The sequence below is a fragment of the Mobula birostris genome, chromosome 23, assembly GCF_030028105.1.
Source record: "Mobula birostris isolate sMobBir1 chromosome 23, sMobBir1.hap1, whole genome shotgun sequence".
Classification (NCBI taxonomy): domain Eukaryota; kingdom Metazoa; phylum Chordata; class Chondrichthyes; order Myliobatiformes; family Myliobatidae; genus Mobula; species Mobula birostris.
The window spans coordinates 48,565,704-48,589,408 of NC_092392.1; the positions used below are offsets into that span (position 1 = coordinate 48,565,704).

General features: G+C 42.4%; 1 protein-coding gene across 3 annotated transcripts in view; it reads left to right on the top strand.

Moving 5' to 3' along the window:
• The window catches only part of ptpro (protein tyrosine phosphatase receptor type O), a 164,866-nt gene that overhangs the window by 40,464 nt on the left and 100,697 nt on the right, over positions 1–23,705 (top strand). For 2 of the 3 annotated variants that reach the window (XM_072241181.1, XM_072241182.1), the window contains exon 2: positions 16,919–17,198. The exons of the other annotated variant lie outside the window; for it this stretch is intronic. In XM_072241181.1, the coding sequence (XP_072097282.1) occupies positions 16,919–17,198 (280 nt within the window). The remainder of the gene's footprint in view (positions 1–16,918; positions 17,199–23,705) is intronic. 3 annotated transcript variants of the gene reach the window in all.

Below are 23,705 nucleotides of genomic sequence, written 5' to 3' on the forward strand. Positions count from 1 at the left end.
GTAGGTTGTCTTCATTAAGGTAACTTGCTACATCTTTGAAGGTCCTGTAACACTTTTTGCACACAAGCAAATCATGAATAACTACTTTCCCTTTTGGTACACGAAATCCTGTAAAATCATTATCAAGCTTTTCTTCAAGCGCATTATCAAACATCAAGTCAGGCCAGAACACCTGCCAGCCATTCTTTAGTGTTAAACGTTCTCCCTTCTCCCAACCTTGAGCAATGAATCAAAGAACGTCCTTCATGTTAAATTATTTAATAAATGCCTGTACAGAATTGCCAGCATTCACCTCATGTAACAGATGAGTGAGAGAAAAGTGAGAGATACTTGGCCTCATAATTTAATCCAAATTAAAAGAGGTGCTAAACCATCAGTTTCTGGTCAACCTGTACTGACACGATTTAACCATCCTGACATTTGCAAGTTATCAACTTGCATGATATCTCTCATTTAATTGGATTTGAATATGATTGAGAAAGTATGCCGTAGGGTGAAAATTTATAAGAAAATGCTGCGTGACATCACTTGGACCTCAGTGTTTAATAACGAAGTCTTTACATCTTGACTCTCCCACTACCCTTAAAAAAAAATTGACAAACATATTTTCAGAAAAGTAATATGTAGAATCACAACATCAATTCACAGTGCCCGACCTCTGTCTGCGTGGTGGTTGCATGTCCTTGTGGGTTTCTTCCAGAGGCTTTGATATCCTCTCACATCCCAAAGGCATGCAACTTACTAGGCTAATTGACACTGTAACTTGCCCCAATGGATAAATGGTAGAATCGGGGGCTGGAGCTGATAAGTATATGGAGGGAATAAAGTGGATTGGTGTAAGTTTAGTGTAAGTGGTTGGTTGATGTGGAATTGGTGAGCTGAAGGACCTCAGCTGCATCTCTCTAGTACTCTACAAGACACACAAAAGCCAGAACAAAATGACAAGGTATGTTTATATTAAAAAAATCATGAAGAGATTGAGGAATAACCTTCTGAAGGACTATAATGAGTAAATTGTGGTAGATTATATCTCTGGTTAGGATGAAACAAATTAATTTATTTATTATAAGAGCGGTCAGAAAAAAAAACTGTGGTTAGAAAGTGGTATTATACCGCAAATTGTTCCTGTGACAGACATAAATCTTTTGAAAGGAAATAAGATTATGCTAGGATACAAAGAGCATGGGGATAAATTAGCAGAAGTAACTGTTGAGAAGAAAAATGCCAGCAATAGGCTGAGTGGCCTAAATTATGTGCGGTAGTATCTCTTGATTCCTTGTCAGAGAGAAATGTCTTCTTTTACAGTTGTTGTGAAGATGTAGCCAATAGTATTACCGCAGTGTTTTAATAGCTGTAGGGCATTTGCCAGTCCAGTTTTTGTTGCCTGACTGCAGAGAGCGTGCTAATGAATCATCACAACAGTCAAATTGTTGGTTATTTCTTAGATTAATTTTTTTCTTGAAGGATCCTGAATTTGGAAATTTTCAGTACGTGAGCTAATTCTTTATGTTTGGGAAACTGATATGGTACAGGGAAACCGCATCTGTACACTGAGCAATCTTCAAATAAAGCTGGTGGCTCTGCTCCTCTGGAGGCCTTGTCGATGTGAGTTTCAAACACTCTCTCCACCTAGATGTAATCCAATTGTCTAAATGTGTGCAAGTTAGAAATGCTTCTCCTGCACCACCTTGCATTCATGCTTCCCAAGTGTGTTTTGGATTAGTGAACGAATTTGCCCAGTAAAATAACACGTAGCATGCCTTGAGGTCACGGTCACCCAACTGTCGAATTGCCCTGCAGGTGTACCAGGAGCCAAGTAGCTGACATATCGGTTCCTCCAAAAGACCTCATCCTTTCTTAATTTTCAAGAAAGGTCATTATATGATCATTAGACAATTGACAACCTTAGAGTTTGAATTTTCCTCAGACTGTTGATGGAAGAAACCCTGACATTAGACTTGGTGCGCTGTACTGATGATGGGGCCAGTCGCAGGGAGAGAGCCCCTGCTGGCCTCTGGCTAGCAGTTGAACAAAACCAACACTAAATGTTAGATGTGAGCCCATGCTTCTCTGGGCAGCAGCTATATCGTTCCTTTGAAAATATTCAGAGTATTTACATTAGCCGTATATTGAAGGCCTACCTTAAGATACCTTGAGACCTTGCCCATGGAAAACACTAGATAAGGAGCTTGGACATTGGTTTAATGAGTGGCACTGTTCATAGCTGGAGAACTAGTGACCTGCCAGTTTTGAATGCCAAAACATCTATAGAGAAGGAAAATGATGATTCAGCTCTTTTTATTTACTTAACAAGGAAAGGGAACATCCATACTGCGACATGGGTTACCTTTTCTATCCACTTGAGTGCTGATTTGGTTTGCCTTGTGTCGCTAACAGCATTCTCTGTACTTTGGAGCACCTAGATGTTCTGTAGTCAGGCTCTGTAGTCAACAGCCCTTCCAACTTGAGATGAAAGTACGACTGAAAGAGTTACGGCTAACACTGTAGTTATCAGAAGTTTTATTTTAAAAGCATAAGCTTGCTGGGTATCTTATGGGCACAGACTTTGAGTAATTCATCCTACTAACATTACCTTCAGTAAGTTTACTCCTACAGATGACGTTCATCATTGTTAAAAAACCTGATTGACACAAACTGCCATTTACTGCATACATACAAAATACACAGTATAAAATATTAAAATATGTTTGTCAATCACACCATGGGGATTGCAGTGTTTCATCTGTAGTCTTTTTATAGAGTGCTTTCACCTAACTAGGCCATGCATGTTAAACAAGAATGCACCATAACTGAACAGGTAGATAAGGTATTCATTAAACATGTAAGGACAACGGATACAGTACAAATGGTGACAGCTAAGAATAGGAACTAAATCAGTAGTCATCAATATCTATCAATTGTAATAATTAAAAAGGGCCAAATAAATTTTGCTATGGCCGTCCATTTATTCACTGAATTGAGCAATAACTATTGAACATGAGGGATTGTTTGTTTTGTTTTTCAAATCATCTTTTATTTTTACACAACTATTCCTTTGCAATAGCATCTGCTAAGTTTAAAATACCTAAAACAAAATGCCCTTCTGTCAGAAAGTGTTGTCAGGTGGATGGATGCCTGAATCACAAATATGGCAGTTTCTAAATCTAGCTCTATTCCTTTCAAAGTCAATTCAAATTAATGGCAGAATAGAGAAGGGATTTTAACTGCCTTCCGGATGAAGTACTTCATTTTTGCTCAGTCAATTTATCTGTCTGTTTGCAAAGATTTTATTATTTGGTTTTTATGTCTACTCGAGCATGTGAGACAGTCTGTCAGTGGGTGAAGCAGGCAGAACTGAGATGAATCAGGTACTGTGATTATGGATCTAGTAATCCTAATTCTATTCATGTCCTAATGCAGATTATAAAATTCAACTTAATTGCAATTTGGCACCTGGAAAATAAATTACCAGGTATGAGCAACTTGGAAACTCATACCACCTCTACCTATAGGTAATGCCCAATTCTCAGTGAAGATTGACCCCTAATATGTATAAAGGCAGTAATGCTGTCTTGTTAATGCTGCTTACATCTCAGAAGTTAACAGAATATAATATAAGCCATGGTGAGTGTTGGCTTTTGAAACTCAATATATTGTAAGCTTGCATTTTGAAAGGAGTGCTGATGCCTATTGTAGTCTTGGTAAATTTGGAATCCATAGCAAATGGAGAAAGATCCTCTCCATTGGCAGTAGGCGTATGTGGTACAAAGGAAAATAGTTGTGGTGTTGTTTCTTTTGGTGTCAATTTGATGTATTACTAAGGTGAGCAATTGCCAATCCTTTTTTGGTCTTCAAATCGTTCTGCTTGTTTATTTAGAAGTATGGCTTAATGTTGAAAAATAGTATGCAGTAAATATTGACTATTCTGTAAAGGGATTTCCTGGCTAGGGACAAAGGTGCTAATAACAGGCAGTTTGTGCAAATTGCACTGACAATCCAGTGTCCCAGCACCCTGATAACCCTATAGGATTGAATAATAATACTGTATTCCTGGAAAATTTTGTGGAGTGGATATTGTAAATAACTGTGAGAGAACTGTTGGTTAAACTGCCTTTTATTAATGGAAAATAAATTCTTGTACTATACTTGCACATGGCAAAAATAACAGCGACAGAGTTCACAGTTTTTACATCAACATTCTGGTGTGTCAACTGAGATGATTTAATTAAACAGCGCTAATACCTCTAATATGAATGAATAGGTCTGATTTGTGTTACTTCTGGTAATCATGATCTACAAAAGGAAGGAAGACATAATAGAAACCAGTCTTTTATAAATGATAGACTTGTGTGGGGGTGATTTTATAAACTCGAATTGCAAAGTTTTCTTGTATTGGTTGACGGGCTTGCTCCTTTCACTGCCCTTCTTAGAGTTGGTTTAATGGTGTGGACCCTTGGCGCATTTAGAACTGTGCACAAGTTCTGTCTCTGACTTCAATAATGTCAGATTAAGTTGTGACCTCTGAACAAACCAGCAACACAGGAATATGATAGGTGAAGTTTTATTCGAGGGAAATGTGTTGAAACTTCCTTGCATACATTTCTTACTGTACATACCCAAATCAAACGCTGTGGATGAATCAGAAGGTTTGTAGTATGCCAAGGGCTAGATCTGTGGCATTCAAGCCTGGTGACCCAGGTCTGGACCAGAAAACCAGGTATGACTTGTGGAGGGCTATTTTAAGAGCTAAGGATCAATTCCAAGTGAGGTTGGAGGCAGCATTAACTCTGAGAGGGCTTGCAGGCCATTACTTCTTACAAAGTGAAACCCAACACCATGAATGGCAGTGATGCTTCACTCCAAGACGAGCTCAACGCCTTTTATGCTCGCTTTGAAAAGGAGATAAAACCACAGCTATGAGGATTCCTGCAGCACCCTGGGACAGACATCTAGAAGTGCCAAATGGCCTACTCCTGCACCTATTTTCTATGTTTCTATGTAAGTCATTCATTATACTCAGGGCACAGCGTACCATTAAAATAAGATCCCCCAGGTACACAACAGCAATCTTGTGGTGAGTTCCTCTCTTTTACTACAGAAGGTGAATCGTTTGTTAATTAAAGAGCCTTTCAAATATCAGGAGGATCCTGTTTAAAAGTGCCTCCCTTGACTTTTTCCTCTCAAATTAACTCTGACTATAGGTCACAAGGTCCTGGAAAGAAGCATTTTGCAGAAAGCAATTTTGTTATTAGATCATTGAGTTAGATGGGGGAGAGAAAAGAATCATTAGAAGGGAATTTGGCAGTGTCGGCATTTCAAAGTTCTAAGTAAATTTATTATCAAAGTACATATATGTCACAATATATATATCTGAGATTCATTGCAGGCTTTTTGGCTGGGGTAAATGTAAACAGATTAGAAAAACTAAATCAGCAGCTGAAACACAGGTGCCTGCTACAAAGTCTCGGCAAAGCAGCACATGCCAGTTTGGATCATTTTACATGAAGCAATTTCTCATTAGTCTTGTTGAGGAAAAACAATAAACTGTTGGCTCAGAGAGGATTGCTTCTGGAAGATTGACAAATAAGATCTCCACAACAGTCCAACCAATTGTAGACATTTGATATCGTAATTAAGTTTTGTCTTATCTTTGACATTTTAATTTCTCCAGTAGCTGCTTTGAACACCTCAACTGGTGCTCCCAACGCACTTAACTCATTTTTAGAGCTTAGATTTAAGATCCCTCACTTTTGAGTATCCAACGCAGTATGAACCCAGGCTCCTCCACATCTGCATATTGTACTGTTCCTTACTGGAGGTGGTATGTGGACATGCCAAATTGAGCACTTGCGTGAATCATTTTAAGCTGGGATTCAGACCCTTGCTCAGAATGTCATTGTTGTAATTGGCTTGCTTTTCTTTTGTTCATCTGATTATTTGATTCATCAGACTGATGTATTGGCCACAATCTTTAAGTAACTCCACAATGGCATTGATGCAACCCACTAAGCCATCTGTGTAAACTCTCAGCAGCAAATGAATTTGAAACAAGCCCCTTGTGCAGGGTTTATGTAGAATAAGTATAGAACTTTTACCTCATCAGATGTTGAAGTGATGTTTCCAGGTTCATAAAACATTGGTTTGATTTCCCATGACCAGTATTGCATGACACCTACTTGTATGTTCAAGCAATAATTTAATTAAGTGGCTTCATTGATAACATATTTTAAGATTGTTAACTCTTGCCTGAAAGTCACATAAAATGAGTTTGGTTGGTTAAGTAGGAAATAGAATTAGAGTCATTGCACTACTGGATACAGCCCACTCTTATCGCAATCCCACCTCTCCGGGAAGTTCCGGGAGTCTCCTGCATATTAATAGCAGCTCCTTGACGCCCGCAAATTATATACAATATCCTGGAAATGAGAGGGAGAGTGGGAGCGGGAGCGAGCATCCTGATTGGTCTCTCTTTGTGATAAGTAGACCTATCAGTTTTCTCTGTGGGCGGGCTTTAAAGTCGACCTCTGTCTCTCCATCAGTTCAGTTTAGTGTCCTGCACCGCCATGGCAGAGTGTTTCAAAAAAAGAAAACATAAAACACATTTCACCCCAGACTACACTAAAGTGTACCCCTGCCTGATAGGGGTCAAAAATAATGACAGTGTTGCTCGCTGCAGTGTTTGCAACAGTGACTTTTCTATTGCCCATGGTGGGTTAGGACTGTAAGACATGTTGAGGTGAGTTTAACAGGTGTCATTCATTCATTAGCATAGCTAACGTTATTTAAACTAGCTGGCTGGCTGCTAAGGAGCTACTCTATTGATGTCCTACGTGATGAGGCCAAACTCCCTGTTGACTTGCTTAAAGTTGTAATAGAATTAAAAACGACTTCATGATAACATTTAAGTAGATATTTTAATGTCACGTTTTCTCCATATACCCAGTTTACAGATTACAGATTGGTTTATAGATTAGGCAAAATCACTAAACAAAATATTACATAAGACGATATAATAAGGATACACCTTATGTTTTTATTTCTTTTGGGGACCACAACATATTAGGGAGGCTAATCGCAGGGAAGGCTGCTCAATTATTTTACAGTTCTTTTCAGCAGAGCCACATCACAGTACAAAGAAAGTTTGTAAAAGAAATAGCATTGAGATTGCCAACAAAATACTCAACAAGGAATATATATATATACATATATATGTGTGTGTGTGCGTGCGTGTGTGTGTGTAAATAGTTTCAATATGTGTCAAATAAATTGTTGTGTTCTTTCATAATTAAATGTCCCATATACGTGTGCCCTTGGAGGTCGACCGGTATGGGGGGGATATGGGGTTGCGGGGGGCGGGGTGCTACCTCCCTGAAATGGTGGTGCAACCTCCCTGAAATGAGTTTTTGCAGGGTGGGATGTCTGTAATAGGGCACATCTAGATGAGATGCAGTCGCAGGAAAGTAGCACCTGTCATCAGAGACCGCCAACACCCAGAGCATGCTCTCTTCTCACTGCTGCCATCAGGAAGAATGTACAGGAGACCCAGGATTCACACCACCAGGTTCAGGAACAGATTACCCCTCACCCATCAGGCACTTGAACCAAATAGGAAGCATCACTCAACTTCACTTGCCCCATCATTGCCCAACCTTTGGCCTTGCTTTCAACGACTCTTCATCTCATATTCTCAATATTTATTGCTTTTTTCTGTATTTGCAATTTGTTGCCCTTTGCACTCTGGTTCAATACCCAAGTTGGTGCAATGTTTGATTCTGTTATGGGTATTATTCTATTATGGATTTACTGAGTATGCCTGCAAGAAAATGAATCTCAGGCTTGTATATGTTGACATGCATGTACTTCGGTAATAAATAAACTTATAAACTTATTTTTACATTTTTACTTTTTACTAGAGAGAGAGAGCTGTGACAAGCTGATGTGGGCCAGTATCTTCAGACATCCCACCGTGCAAAAACTCATTTCAGGGAGGTAGCACCCCCGCCCCCCGCAACCCCATATCCCCACCCCCGTCGACCTCCAAGGGTGTATGTAATACTTTGTTTGGTGATTTTGTCTAATCTGTAAACCAAATTGGGTATATGCAGCAAATGTGACGTTAACATGTATACTTAGATTATATTATCATGTTTATTGTATTACAACTTTAAGCAAGTCTACAGGGAGTTTGGCCTCATCACGTAGGACATCAATAGCGTAGCTCCTTGGCAGGTAGCCAGCTAGTTTAAACCAGGGGTCTCCAACCTTTATTGCACCGCGGACCGGTTTAATATTGACAATATTCTTGTGGACCGGCCGACCCGGGGTTGGGGGGAGGTGGTGGTGTTAAACGTGACTGGAATATAGGTGATAAGTCAACTATAAGTCACTTGTAACATACAAAATCATTGCAACACACAAATATCACTGAATCAGTGGGAGCCCTGGCCTTGTTTTCCTGCAACAACACGGTCCTATCGAGGGGTGATGGGAGACAGCGATACTCGAAGGGGGTTCCTTATGTCCAGTCTATTCTGCAATTTAGTTTTCGTTGCATTCATTGCAGAAAACTCCGCTTCACAGAAATATGTTGGAAATGGAAGCAACATTTTCAGTGCTTTCGTGGCTATCTCAGGATATTCAGCCTTGACTTTGATCCAGAGTGCCAGCAGAGATGTTATGTCAAACATACTTTTCAGCCCACCGTCATTTGCAAGCTCGAGGAGTTGATCTTTTTCCCACACTGACATGGATAATTCACCGGGGACATTCACAAATGGGTCACAGACCCATTCCTTAACACATCTTGGGTCACTGATGACCTCGCATGCGTTAAGATTCAACAGTGCGTGACAGGGAATGAGGAAAGGTGCAGCTGACTCATATTGTTTCATATCGCCAAATCATATTGTTTCCTCATGGCCCGGTGGTTAGGGACCACTCTTAGCACGAAGAGATACCAATCAGGATGCTCGCTCTCCCTCTCAAAAGAAATTGATTTCCGGGATATTGTATAATATTCTGGGCGTCAGGGAGCCACTATCGATATGCGGGAGACTTCCAGAACTTCTGGGAGAGGTGGGATGTCTGTATCTTTCGGTAGGACGAGTTACTCGGGTGCTTGAGTGATGTGTGCAGGCACGAATAGAAATGTCTGTTTTAAATTAGCGGCAGGCAGAATGCTGGAGGAACTCAGCAGATCAGGCAGCATCAGTGGAGAGAAACGAGCAGTCAGTGGTTGAAATGTTGACTTTTTTTTCTCTCCCTCGATGCTGCCTGGCCTGCTGAGTTCCTCCAGCATTTTGTGTGCTGCAATGGATTTCCAGCATCTGCAGAATCTCCTGTGTCTATTTTGAAAGAATACTTGAGTGTTTTGACTCTTGTCAGGTTTTTATATATCCCCTCCCTCCACATCCCTCAGGGCTTCGTTTCCATTGCATCTGTGCCGCTTGTGAGGGAGTTGTAATCATCTTGGGTCTGACATCTGAAAATCGCCGCTTGCTTTGCTCTCCCTCCGAAATAAATTTACCATCCAAATCATTTTGATTGGAGTCAAAAGAGACGTTTGAATCCCCAATGTTTAGCTGCAGATGCCTTTGTAGGCTTTTTGTTAATGATCGTAGCTGGAAGATCAAAATGCCAGGCATTCAAGGATTAGTTCAGGCAACTACCGAGGGACCCAACCATAACAAAACAATAAGCAGTATCAACTTCTCACTCTTGTTATTTTTCAGGGAGTGGAAGACGAGGTGTCATTAAGTAGGACTAAGAAAGTGGTTTTTGGATTCATTCTGCTAAGGGGAGTAGTCAGATAACATAAGGCACAGTATCACACTGGGAAGCAGAGCAGGCTTGAGGAGTCTTGTTGAATACTCAGTACTTTGATGAAATGCTACTACATTTACCTGGTTTATTTTAATGATTTCATTGCCGAACTGTAATTGCAGTATGCTTTCTCTGCTCTATTTTTAAGATGAAAATTGTAAGTACAGGAGCATTTAATAACTATTGTGCTTAGAAAGAGTTCTATTTATGACTTACTGCCAAGTAGAACATGAAGGTTTCTTTTTTAGAATGTGATTAAGGAAGTTGAACCATTACTGGTTTATTTGTATTTAAATACACGAACAAAGGAACAAAACATCATGCATTATTCATTAAGAGTCACTAATTTGCAAAGTAATTTTCCTGCCACTGAGGAAGATTGTGTTAGTTTTGGCCACATTATGCCAGCTATTGTAAACCTCTGTCAACCTCTTCAGCTCATTACACTCGCACAAGAAATTTCTGTCTTTTCTCAACTGTCTCTGATCCCAAGACAGCCGTTATTATTGTGCAATATATAAACCATCCAGTATCAGAAGCACAAGAAATTCTGGAGACACTGGAAGTCCAAAGCAACACAGGCAAAATACTGGAGGAACTCAGGTGGTCAGGCAGCATCCAGGGAAATGAATAAACAGTCAACGTTTCGGGCCAAGACCTGTCTTAAGGAAGGGGAAGATAACAGAATAAAAAGATGGGGTGAGGGGAAGGAGGCTAGTCAGGTGAGTTGGAAAGGTCAAGGGCTGGAGAGGAAAGAATCTGATAGGAGAGGTGAGTGGACCACAGGAGAAAGGGAAGAAAAGGGAGATGATATGCAGGTGAGAAGAGGTAAGAGGCCAGAGAGGGGAATAGAAGAAGAGGGGAGGGCAAGGGAATTTTTTTACCAGAAGGAGAAATTGATATTCATGCCATCAGGCCGAAGGCCACTCAGACAGAATATAAGGTGTTGAGCTTCCACCCTGACAGTGGCCTTGGTTTGATCATTTCTTTAATCCACTTGATACTGATGTATTCACAGTTCCCAGTAATGCCATTGGATTTAGATTCAAAGATTCAAATTATGTATGAAACATACAACCCTGAAATTCGTCTTCCCCACAGACAGCCATGAGACAAAGAACCATGGAACCAACCCAGTCGAAGAAAGCATCAACCCCCTGCTCCCTCACGCAAAAGATATAAGACCATAAGACAAAGGAGCAGAAGTCGGCCATTCGGCCCATCAAGTCTGCTCCACCATTTTATCATGAGCTGATCCATTCTCCCATTTAGTCCCACCCCCCGCCTTCTCACCATAACCTTTGATGCCCTGGCTACTCAGATACCCATCAATCTCTGCCTTAAATACACCCAATGACTTGGCCTCCACTGCTTCCCGTGGCAACAAATTCCATAGATTCACCACCCTCTGACTAAAAAAATTTCTTCGCATTTTTTTCTGAATGGGTGCCCTTCAACCCTTAAGTCATGCCCTCTCGTACTAGACTCCCCCATCATGGGAAACAACTTTGCCACATCCACTCTGTCCATGCCTTTCAACATTCGAAATGTTTCTATGAGGTCTCCCCTCATTCTTCTAAACTCCAAGGAATACAGTCCAAGAGCGGACAAGCGTTCCTCATATGTTAACCCTCTGATTCCTGGAATCATTCTAGTGAATTTTCTCTGTACCTTCTCCAACGTCAGCACATCCTTTCTTAAATAAGGAGACCAAAACTGCCCACAGTACACCAAGTGAGGTCTTACCAGCGCCTTATAGAGCCTCAACATCTCATCCCTGCTCCTGTACTCTTCCTCTAGAAATGAATGCCAACATTGCATTCGCCTTCTTCACTACCGACTCAGCCTGGAGGTTAACCTTAAGGGTATCCTGTACGAGGACTCCCAGGTCCCGTTGCATCTCAGAACTTTGAATTCTTTCCCCATTTAAATAATAGTCTGCCTGTTATTTCTTCTGCCAAAGTGCATAACCATACACTTTCCAACATTGTATTTCATTTGCCACTTCTTTGCCCATTCTTCCAATCTATCTAAGTCTCTCTGCAGACTTTCCGTTTCCTCAGCACTACCGGCCCCTCCACCTATCTTCGTTTCGTCAGCAAACTTAGCCACAAAGCTATCTATTCCATAATCCAAATCCTTGATGTACAATGTAAAAAGAAGCGGCCCCAACACAGACCCCTGTGGAACACCACTGGTAACCGGCAGCCAACCAGAATAGGATCCCTTTATTCCCACTCTCTGTTTCCTGCCAATCAGCCAACGCTCTATCCATGTATGTAACTTTCCCGTAATTCCATGGGCTCTTGTTAAGTAGCCTCATGTGTGGCACCTTGTCAAAAGCCTTCTGAAAATCCAGCCTACTTGTAATTTCCTCAAAAAATTGTAATAGGTTTGTCAGGCAGGATTTTCCTTTAAGGAATACATGCTGAGTTCTGCCTTTCTTGTCATATGCCTCCAGGTACTCTGTTATCTCATCCTGGGAACAACTTCCCAACCACCGATGTCAAGCTAACAGGTCTATAATTTCCTTTTCGCTTCCTTGCCCCCTTCTTAAATAGCGGAGTGACATTTGCAATCTTCCATTCTTCCGGAACCATGACAGAATCTATCGACTTTTGAAAGATCATCGCGAATGCTTCCACAATCTCCACAGGTACTTCCTTCAGAACACGTGGGTGCATTCCATCTGGTCCGGGAGATTTATCTACCTTTAGACTATTCAGCTTCCTGAGTACTTTCTCTGTCGTAATTGTGACTGTGCACACTTCTCTTCCCTGCCACCTTTGAGTGTCCGGTATACTGCTGATGTCTTCCTCAGTGAAGACTGATGCAAAATACTCGTTCAGTTCCTCTGCCATCTCCTTATCTCCCATTACAATTTCTCCAACATCATTTTCTATCGGTCCTATATCTACTCTCACCTGTCTCTTACTCTTTATATACTTGAAAAAACTTTTAGCATCCTCTTTGATATTATTTGCTAGCTTCTTTTCATAGTTAATCTTTTCCCTCTGAATGACCTTCTTAGTTTCCTTTTGTAAGGTTTTAAAAACTTCCCAATCCTCTGTCTTCCCACTGATGTTTGCTTCCTTGTATGCCCTCTCCTTTGCTTTAACTTTGGCTTTGACTTCTCTTGTCAGCCACAGTTGCATCCTTTTTCCATTCGAAAATTTCTTCTTTTTTGGAATATACCTGTCTTGCACCTTCCTCGCTTCTCGCATAAACTCCAGCCACTGCTGCTCTGCCGTCTTTCCTGTCAGTGTCCCTTTCCAGTCAACTTTGGCCAATTCCTCTCTCATGCCACTGTAATTTCCTTTACTCCACTGAAATACCGACACATCAGATTTCGGCTTCTCTTTTTCAAATTTCACAGTGAACTCAATTATGTTATGATCACTGCCTCCTAAGAGTTCCTTCACCTCAATCTCTCTAATCACCTCCGGTTCATTACACAATACCCAATCCAGTACAGCCGATCCCCTAGTGGGCTCAACAACAAGCTGTTCTAAAAAGCCATCTCGCAGACATTCTACAAATTCTCTCTCTTGAGATCCAGTGCCGACCTGATTTTCCCAATCCACCCGCTTGTTAAAACCCCCCACAATTATCATAACACTGCCCTTCTGACAAGCCTTTTCTATTTCCTGTTGTAATTTGTAGTCCACATCACTGCAGTTGTTTGGAGGCCTATAAATAACTGCCATCAGGGTCCTTTTACCCCTGCTATTTCTTAGCTCAACCCATAAAGATTCTGCACCCTCCGATCCTATATCAACTCTTTCTAATGATTTAATATCATTTCCTACCAATAAAGCCACATCTCCCCCTCTGCCTACCTTCCTATCCTTCCGATACACCGTGTATCCTTGGACGTTCAGCTCCCAGAGACATGCATCCTTTAGCCAGGTCTCAGTGATGGTGTCCTCATGTCTATGTGCTAACCGCAAGAAAAGAATGAACGCAAACACAGAATAAAAAACACAAAATCAAAAGGCATGTTTCAGTTCAGCTCAGTGTTCATTATCTGCATGCCGCCCCAATTCAAAAATTGTTCAAAATTAGTCAGGGAAAAAAGGAGAGACCGGAAGTAGAACACATCATAAAAACCTGAATTAGAATACAAATCTATAAGCTGCGATGATTGAACTTTGCTTCAGCACCATCCTCTGCCAGCATCGAAGGAAAGAGAGATAATTCAAACGCAAGGGCCTTCCCTCGAGAGCAGCGAGCGAGAGTGAGAGAGCGACTACCACACTTCTCTCTGGCAGCAGCGAGCAAGAGGCTGGTAAACGATGCTGAACACTTGCTCACCTTCCACACCTGCCCCGACGATTTCAGTCTTCCTCGGCGAGAGACGGATTATTTACTGATGATTAGAAAACATTACCTGTTAAAGTTCCATGTTAGGCCCATAAGGAAATTACAGGAGGGAATTCTGAGGGTTAGGATCTATCAGCATTTGAATAGACAAAGCCTGATTTGGAGGAGTCAACATGGCTTTGTGTTGTAAAGTCATGCTGGATGAATCTTTTAGAGTTTTTAAAAGTGGTAACAAAAAATAGGTGAGGGTAGGGCAATTGATGCCTTTTTGGACTTTGGCAAGTTCTTTGACAAAGTCCCACATGGTTGGCTGGTCAGGAACATTAGGTCCCATCGAATCCAGGAGGAGATAGTTAGGCTGATTCAAAATCGACTTGAAGGTGGGAAGCAGAGGGTGGTGGTCATTCTCAGAGTGGAAACTATTGTCTAGTGGTGTGCCTCAGAGACTGGTGTTGGGATTCTTGTTTTTTTTATTGTATAAATAATTTGGATATCAATGTACAAAGCTTGATCAGCAAGTTTTGCAGATGAGACCAACGGTGTTAATTGATAGTGAAGGCTGTGGTAAGTTACAGGGGGATTGTAATCAGTTCAGAAAATAAGCCAAGAAGTGGCTAGTGGATCTCAGTACAGATAAGTGTGAGATGATACATTTTGGAAAGTCAGACCAGTGTAAGACTTGTATTATGAATGGCAGGGCACTCGTGGCCTCACAGTCTACCTTGTTATGATCTTCCATCCTTATTGTTCAGCTGCACTACACTTTATTCTGCATTCTGTTGTAGCCTTATGTTGTTGTACCTCAGTGCACGGTATGATGATTTGACCTGTATGAACAGTGCGGAGGAGGAGCTTTTCACTGAGTCTTGGCATGTGTGACAATGACATTCCAGTTCCAGTCAGGAGAGTACCGGAATGGACAGTCCTAAGAGTGCAAGGGTATAGTTTGTTGAAATCGGTGACACAAGTAGATCCAGTGTGTTAAGAAAGGCATTTGGAACATGGGTCTTCATGAGTCAGGGATTGAGTATAGGAGGTGGGATAGGGATATTGTACAAGTCATTGGTGAGGCCGTAGTTAATGTATTGTGTACACTTTTGTGTTGCCCAATTATAGAAAAGGTGTGGTTAAACGGAAAAGAGTGAAAAGAAGATCTACAAGCGTGTTGCCAGGGCTAGAAGCCCTGAGTTACGGGGAGAGGTTTGCAAAGCTAGTCTTTATTCCTTGGAATGCAGAATGAGGGGTGTCTTACAGAAATGTTTAAATTATGAGAGGCATAGATAAGGGCGATAGTAACAGTCTTTCTCCAGGGGAGAAAACAAGGGGACAGAGGGTTAGAATGGGGGAGGAAAGATTTAAAAGGGACCTCAGGGCAACACTTTCCACATGGATGATGGTGAGTATATGGCATGAGCTGCTGGAGGAGGTGGTTCAGGCAGGTACAATTGATTCATTTAAGAAGCACTTGGATAAAAAAGCAGGATATAGGGAGAATTTGGGAAATTGGGCCTAGTTGTGTGGACACTGTGGTCAGTATGGACTTGATAGAGCAAGGGCTTGTGTCTGTGACGTTTTGCTCTAGGGCTCCGCATTGGGGACCGAATGGGGATCAGCCTGGAAGTGAGGCCTTTAGGTAGTGGAGATGGAATCAGTGCAGTTTTGAGGGGGAGGGTTGAGGATGCTGAAGGAAGTGAGGAAATAATGAGGTCTCCAAGCCCAAGTGAAGATCTGTGCTAATAAAACCTTGCTCTTAGGATAGTCGCTATGGGTGCACCGCGGAACAAAGTGGCCTAACGGTAGTAGTGCTCTAAAGTATTGTTGCATGCAGAATTCCTGTCATTATATTCCAGGAATATGTGACTGTGTGAAATAGCAAGTGCAAATTGTGATCAGAATTGCCTGCCTACTCCTGTGCAGCAGACTGCTTAGATCTGGAAATCATTGCAAACACATTACTCACTCAAAATAACTCATTATCATTAACACAAAATACTCTGCAGATGCTGGGGTCAAAGTAACACTCACAACACGCTGGAGGAACTCAGCAGGTCGGGCAGCATGCGTGGAAATGATCAGTCAACGTTTCGGGCCGGAACCCTTCGTCAGGACTGAAGAGGGAGGGGGCAAAGAAGGTGGGGGGAGGGTGGGAAGGAGAACTCATTATCATTAGTGTTAATACCAAAAAAAAGCTGTGCTACTTTCTAATGGATTTTTAAAATTCTTAGTCTATCTTAATTAAATCACAGTTTCTGACCTGAAAATGCACATGATTTTGGTAAGAGCAAATATTTTAGTGAATGTATCGATATTAGCATTCCTCTTCTACAATATATCCCTGGTATAAGGCTCAAGTTGATAACATGGATTTTCTAATTCATTGAATGTATCTGATGTGTACCAGACTGTCTTAAAGCTTGTGAATTTTCTGCTGATCCCTTTCACTCCTTGCACATGCTCTAAAAGTACTTCCATCTGAATTACATTTATGTTTAATTTATCGTTTTCTTGTGAATGCTGCTTGTATGATACCATACTCCTGTGATGCTGCTGCAGGCAAGTTTTTCATTGCACCTGTTCATACATTTACGAGTGCATATGACAATAAACTCAAACTTGAATTTCTTTTTCCAGGAACTCAATATTTTCCTTTAACTGTATAGATTGATGAATTTCTACGCTTGCTTGTGCGTCAAATGATGAGAGAGCTTTTCTTGTTTCACTTTCGTACTTACTCTTCTCATTCCCTTGGTATTTTTCTGTTCTTTCCATCCAGAGTGCTGTTGCAATCTCTGCCACCGTTAGTGATGACAACCAAATCATAGTGTCACTCCAGCCACCAGATGTGACCAATGGATCCTCTTTGTATTATGTGAAGATAACACAGTCTGTTAACCTGACTAGTTATAAACTCCAGTTCGAGGACTTCAACCATACGCTCCCTCCTCCTGTAGTCTTCAATGCTTCTTACCATGGGATCTACTACTTGGTTACTCTCCTGATCGGAAGCTCGCAATCAACTGCTAAGCCAGTACATTTGGTTGCTGTATTAACAAGTAAGTTGTTGTTAAGCTGCTCATCAAGTTAAATATAGGTTGCCGTTGCCTTGGTAAAGGATATCTGCCTGGGAGGCTCAGGTGGTATACAAGACAAATGAAACATAATTTCTCAAAGCGCCTGTATTCCCACATCACAGAACATTCTGTAACCTTAGATTTTTCTCCCCCTCCCCCAGCATAAATTGTACATTTGGACTTGGCTTCATTTAATGAACAATAGTGTCTTTGTCCATGAGTTTTGGAATTCAATTAGCTGCTCAATGGATTAAATATAAAAGGTTTCATTGGTGTTTAGTTGAAGCTAATAGATGTGGTTGCTGCATTTGTTTCGCATCTCCATGGAATAGTTTAGAAGTGATTTCACATTTCCTTGATCTAAGCTGGTGGCTGGTGGCGCAGTGACATCAGCACCAGGCTCCGGAACGGACGTTCCCGGGTTCGAATCCAGTTGGGCCAGTCCCGAGTACGCTTTCCATCCGTGTCGGGTTGAGTGTTGAGCTCGCCACTCGACTTCGTAAAATAAAGAAAAATACTGTACTGCGAAATGTCTGTGTGAGGAGTGGCGCGCCACACAGTCTCTCGTTCCGCGCCTCGTAAGGTATGACAATGCCCGACGCTGGCCTCTCAGGCCTGAGTCGACATCATCATCATCACCATTGATCCAAGCGACAATCATTCACCGAAACATAGAGCAGTACAGCACTGGGTCACGCCCTTCAGCCCACAGTGTTGTGTCGAGCCAGCTAAAAAGTAAATTAAGAAAACGCAGAATCTAATGCCTCCTACCTAGACAGTGTCCATATCCTGCTGCAATCCATTCGTCTATCACTTTCTTTGCTGTTCTCAGTAACTGCATGTGTAGAATCACGCATGGGAGCATTTCTCATCCTGAGATCAGGGCAATGTGAAAGGACACATTCAGTCAGTCGGTTGGGATCCCTTGCATCACCAGCATCATTTATAGTAAAATAATGGCTAATACTTCTGTCAAAATAGGACAGTTGAGTGCCTGGTGAGTTTACTAATTGTTAGAAATGAATCCCTTGTCTACACGGCTTCATTAAGTCGCTAATCGTTTGCTATTAAATGTAAAGAAAAATATCTTTGAATGTCTTTAAGTATAATGTTGTCAATTACTTTGAATGGAATTGTTTGTGTAAGCAGTTGCTTCAGAATCAAAATCATTAGTGACAAGCAACATTAAAGTCTATGAAGTGCTTGGAGAGGAAGGGAAGGTTCCTGGCATTGTATTTTACCTGACCAGTAAAAAATTTCCCAAAATGGTGATCATATGCTCCTCCTCCCCCCCCCACCACCACCACCACAGGAAATTAAAAAAGATTGGTGGAGGGGATCTATAAAAGGCAATGTTCCATCATGTGCTCCTGCTGCATGCATCTCCTTAGGAGCTCTCTGAAGAACCATGTTGACAAATGACCTGCAGTGTAGGGGCATCAAAAATCTAATGAAGGTTGGCTCTTTGAAATCAGGGACTGGAATTTTGAAGGAAGGAAGTAGTTCTGCAAATGAATGAGGCTTTTAATCAGACTGCAGTTCCTCTAATCCAATTTCAGTCCCTTGGCTTTGCTTTTTAGCCACAGCATCTTTAAGGCCCAAGTGGGGAAGGGTCTGCCTACACTGTAGGATCCACTTCAAAAATTGCAAAATAAAATCGACTTTTTATTGAAAGCCATAATGAATGTCTGTTGGAGTGCTTTTTTTTTCTGGGGCGCAATGTAGCTTAAAGCACATTTCATACCACAGGAGATTCTGTAGATGCTAAAACTCCAGAATGACACATACAAAATGCTGGAGGAACTCTGCAGGTCAGGCAACATCAGTGGAGAGGAATAAACAGTGTATTTATTCCTCTCCATAGATGCTGCCTGACCTGCTGAGTTCTTCCAGCATTCTGTGTATGTTTAGTGGTTCTTGTTCTTTAATCTTTTGCTATCATTCTTCTGGAAAACCTGGCACTGATGGTTTAGATTTGAGGATCTAGGGTACTTTCCTCCCGCTTACAGACATCCCACCCTGCAAAAACTCATTTCAGGGAGGTAGCACCATCGATTTGCGGGAGACTCCCGGAACTTCCTGGAGAGGTGGGATGTCTGCAATAGAGTAGCTCCTTAGCAGCTAACCAGCTAGTTTAGATAACATTAGCTATGTAATGAACGAATGACACCTGTTAAACTCACCTCAACGTGTCTTAACAGTCTTAACCCACCATGGACAATAGAAAAGTCACTGTTGCAAACAGTGTAGCGAGCAATACTGTCATTATTTTTGACCCCTATTAGGCAGGGGTACACCTTAGGGTAGTCTGGGGTGATGTACATTTTATATTTTCTTTTTTTGGAACACTCTGCAATGACGCGCTCTCTCTCTCTCTCTCTCTCTCAAACAAATCGATTTCCAGGATACTGTATATAATTTGCGGGCATCAGGGAGCCATTATCAATATGCGGGAGACTCCCGGAAGTTCGGAGAGAGGTGGGATGTCTGCTCTTACCTCCAGGCTGGTTGAGGCAATTCCAAAATATAGTAGGCCGCACAAGCCCACTGCCACGGGCTCAGTCACTGAGAGGTCTGTAGTTGGTCCATCGAACCCATACTTCTCTCACTCCCTGGTCACTCACCCCTGACCAATACCATTCATGGCAGTACTAATGCATGCCTGCCTCTGTGCTCTGTCACCACCATCTCTCCAGCATCCCTCTCTCTCCTTTCCAGACTAAGCATCGGAGCAATGAGATCTGCTGTATGAGACGCAGAGAGAATTAGTGTCAGGTTGTGAGCAGGGTGGAACTCTGCACCAACAGGAAGACCAGAACACTGATGTCTAATGTTGAAAAATCTGCACTTAGCGCAAGTTGTTGATTTCGAGAGGCTGTTAAGAGATCTGTGTAACATTCAAACCAACGTAAACTCCTTGGTGCTTGGAAGTGTCTTTTTTTTAGCAGGTATCAGAATAGTAAATGAATCTTGGACTACTTTGCCTGAGTTATTGATTCAGACATCAGCCGAGAAGATAAAGTTAACTGATTAGCTTTATTTGTCATACGTACATTGAAACGTACAGTGACACGCACCGTTTTGTGTCAATGGCTTACACAGTCTGAGCATTGTGCTGGAGGCAGCCCACAATTGTCAGCACGCTTCTGGTGGCAACATAGCATGCCCATAACTCAGTAACCCTAGCCGTGGGTCTTTGGAATCTGGGAGGAAAGCAGAGCAACCTGAAGAAACCGATGCGGTCGTGGGGAGAATGTAGAAACCTCTTAGAGACAGCAGTGGGAATTGAACCCTGATCAGTGAAAGCTCTAAAGCAATGCACTAACCTATGTTACCTTGTAGTACTGAGGTGCAGCACATAGTTCAGAAAGCAAATTACAAAGGGATTGACTAACATTATGAAAGGATTGGAGTTTAAAAATATTGTTCCATTCGTACAGGGTACTGTTAAGGCTACACATAGAATACCGTGTAATATTTACCGTTGAAGAAGGATTGAAGGTGCTCAACAGATTCATTCAGCTAATTCTTGGAAAGAGGATTGTCTTCTGGTGAATAGCAAAACAAGTTAAACTGCCTTCTCCTTTGAAAGATAAGGGATGAAATGTACAAACCTAAGAAGGCATGATAAGACAGGTGTTTCCACTTGTGAATATTCAAAACAAAAGATATCATTGTTATAAGAGGGCAGTGATCTAAAATTAGGAACACCAGCACCTAGATGTTTTAATTTCACTCGCAAAATGCTGGAGGAACTCAGTAGGCCAGGCAGCAGCTACAGAAGAGAGTACAGTCGACGTTTTGGGCCAAGACCATTTATCAGGACTTGATGAAGGCTCTCGGTCCAAAACATCAACTGTACTCTTTTCCATAGGTGCTGCCTGGCCTGCTGAGTTCCTCCAGCATTTTGTGTGTGTTGCTTGGATTTCCAGTATCTGCAGATTTTCCCTTGTTTGTTTTAATTTCATATATCGATTGTTTAATCGAACAGGTTACTTGCGCTGTACAGATTAAAGACCAACTACAGATGGTTTCCAGGAAAGCAGATTTTTATGTAAGTGTCCACACATGCTGGGCTGGGCCATTGGTACGGCAGGAGCGAGCTGGTATCACGGAGTTCTCTAGTTGACAGATACGAGGCGAGGCAGTGGTAATGTAGGGAAAAAGGGAGGAAGGGCATTCCAGGGCTTCTGTTGGATATGGCTGTGTGAAGTAAACAAAGGGAAATGTTGGGAAGTAAACTCTCAGACCTGTGTGTTGGGGTGAGGCGGTGGATTAACTGCATGCAGTGTCACTTGAAAAGTACGAAAATTGCTATTGCAATTCACAGGTCTGTTGTCTAGAAATTCAGTGAGGTAATGCTGCTTACTTCTTGACCTGGTGCAGTTGAGCTCATCCAAAATGAGAGGTGAGAATGACCATTTTTGGTACCAGGATTCTGACATCCCCCTTCCTGCAGTGATTGACATGTGATCATCTGACCTCATTTCCATGTCTGCGATGATGCCAGTCTCTGTGCAGTGCGAATAACTCAAGTTGTCTTGGAAACGAGCATCCTGGCCTAGGGCTTGTACCTGAACTCAGTGATTCCCCAGGCCTGATCTGTCACTCATTCACCACCACCCCCAGCCCTCCCCAACCATTCGCCCCCGCCGCAACACACTCAAAATGTCAGTGGAATTCAGCAGTTCAGGCAGCATCTATGGATGTTGTCGTTTAAAGTTAAATTCGATAGATATATGGACAGGAAGGGAATGGAGGGTTATGGACCGAGTGCAGGTCGGTTGGACTAGGTGAGCGTAGGAGTTCGGCATGGACTAGAAGGGACGACATGGCCTGTTTCCATGCTGTAATTGTTATATGGTTGTATAGGGAAATGAACAGTCAACATTTGGGCCAAGACTCTCCTGGACTCAAAGGAAGGGGGCAAAAGCCAGAGAAAAGAAAGTGTGTGGGGGTAGGAGCCTGCAGGTGATAAGTGAGTCCAGGTGAGGGGGAAAATGAAAGAATGGGGGGGGGATGAAGTAAGAAGGTGGGAAAGAAGAGGTAAAGGGCTGAAAAAGAAGGAATCTGATTTGGAGAAGACAGTGAAATAAAGGGAAAGAGGTGGGAAACCAGAGGAGTTTAAGAGCAGGTCACGAGTGCGGGAGAAGAGAATGGGTGAAACAGCCAAAAGAATTGGGGGGGGGGGCGAAGAGAGGGGAGACATAAAGGGGTAGGATGCAACAGAGGATAGCGGTAACTGAAAGTTAGAGAAACAGACATTCATACCATTAGGTTGGAGACTACACAGACAGAATATAAGGTGATGTTCCGCCAACCTGTGTTTGGCTTCATAGTGGAGGCTGTGAGCAGACGTGTCAGTGTGGGAATAGGAAGTCAAATTGAAATGGCTGGATATATGAGATCTTGTCTGTTGCAGATGGTGCTCGCTGAAGCGGTTCCCCCAACCTGTGTTGGGTCTCTCTCATGTCTGCGGAGGCTGCACCAGAAGCACTGGATATAGTAGATGACACTTACTCGCAGGTGAAGTATTGCCTCACCTGGAAGGACTATTTAGGACCCTCAGTGGTGGAGAGAGAGGAGGTGTAGGGGCAGATGTAAAATTTGCAACGCTTGCAGAGATAAGTGCCAGGAGGAAGACAGATGGGGAGGGGTGAGTGGACAAGGGAATCTCGTAGAGAGTGATTACTATGGAAAGCAGAGGTGGGTTGGGAAAGATATGCCCCTTCTTTTTCAGTTCTCAGTCTGAAACATTGCCTGTTTGTTTTCTCTCCTGAGATGCTGCCTGACCTTTAAGTTCTTCCAGCATTTTGTGTGTGTTCCTCAAGGTTTCCAGAATCTGAGATGGGACAAGTAAAGTTATCCCCACTGGTTCACGAGCCTGATGGTTGAGGGGTAATAATTGTTCCTGAACCTGGCGGCGCTAGTCCTGAGGCTCCTGTACCTTTGTGATGCAGCAGCGAGAGGAGAACATGTTTTGGGTGGTGGGGTTCCTCGATGATGGGTGTTGCTTTCCTGCAACAGCGTTCCATGTAGACATGCTCAATGGTGGGGACGGCTTTACCTGTGACGGACTGGGCTGTATCCATTACTTTTTGTAAGATCTTTCATTCAAGGATTTGGTGTTTCCATACCAGATCATGAGGCAACCAGTCAACATGCTCTCCACAGCATACCTGTAAAGGCTTGTCAAAGTTTTAGATGTCATGCCAAATCCTCACAAACTTCTAAGAAAGTAGAGGCACTGCCGTGCTTTCTTCGTAATTGCACTTAACGTGCCAGGCCCAGGATAGGTCCTCTGTAATGATGACACTGAGGAATTTACATTGCTGACCCTCTCCACCTCCGATCCCCGATGAGGACTGGCTCATGGACCTCTGTTTTCCTCCTTCTGAAGTCAATAACCAGCTCCTTGGTCTTGCTAACAATGCGTGAGGGGTTGTTGTGGCACCACTCAGCCGGATTTCCTGTCTCCCTCCTATATGC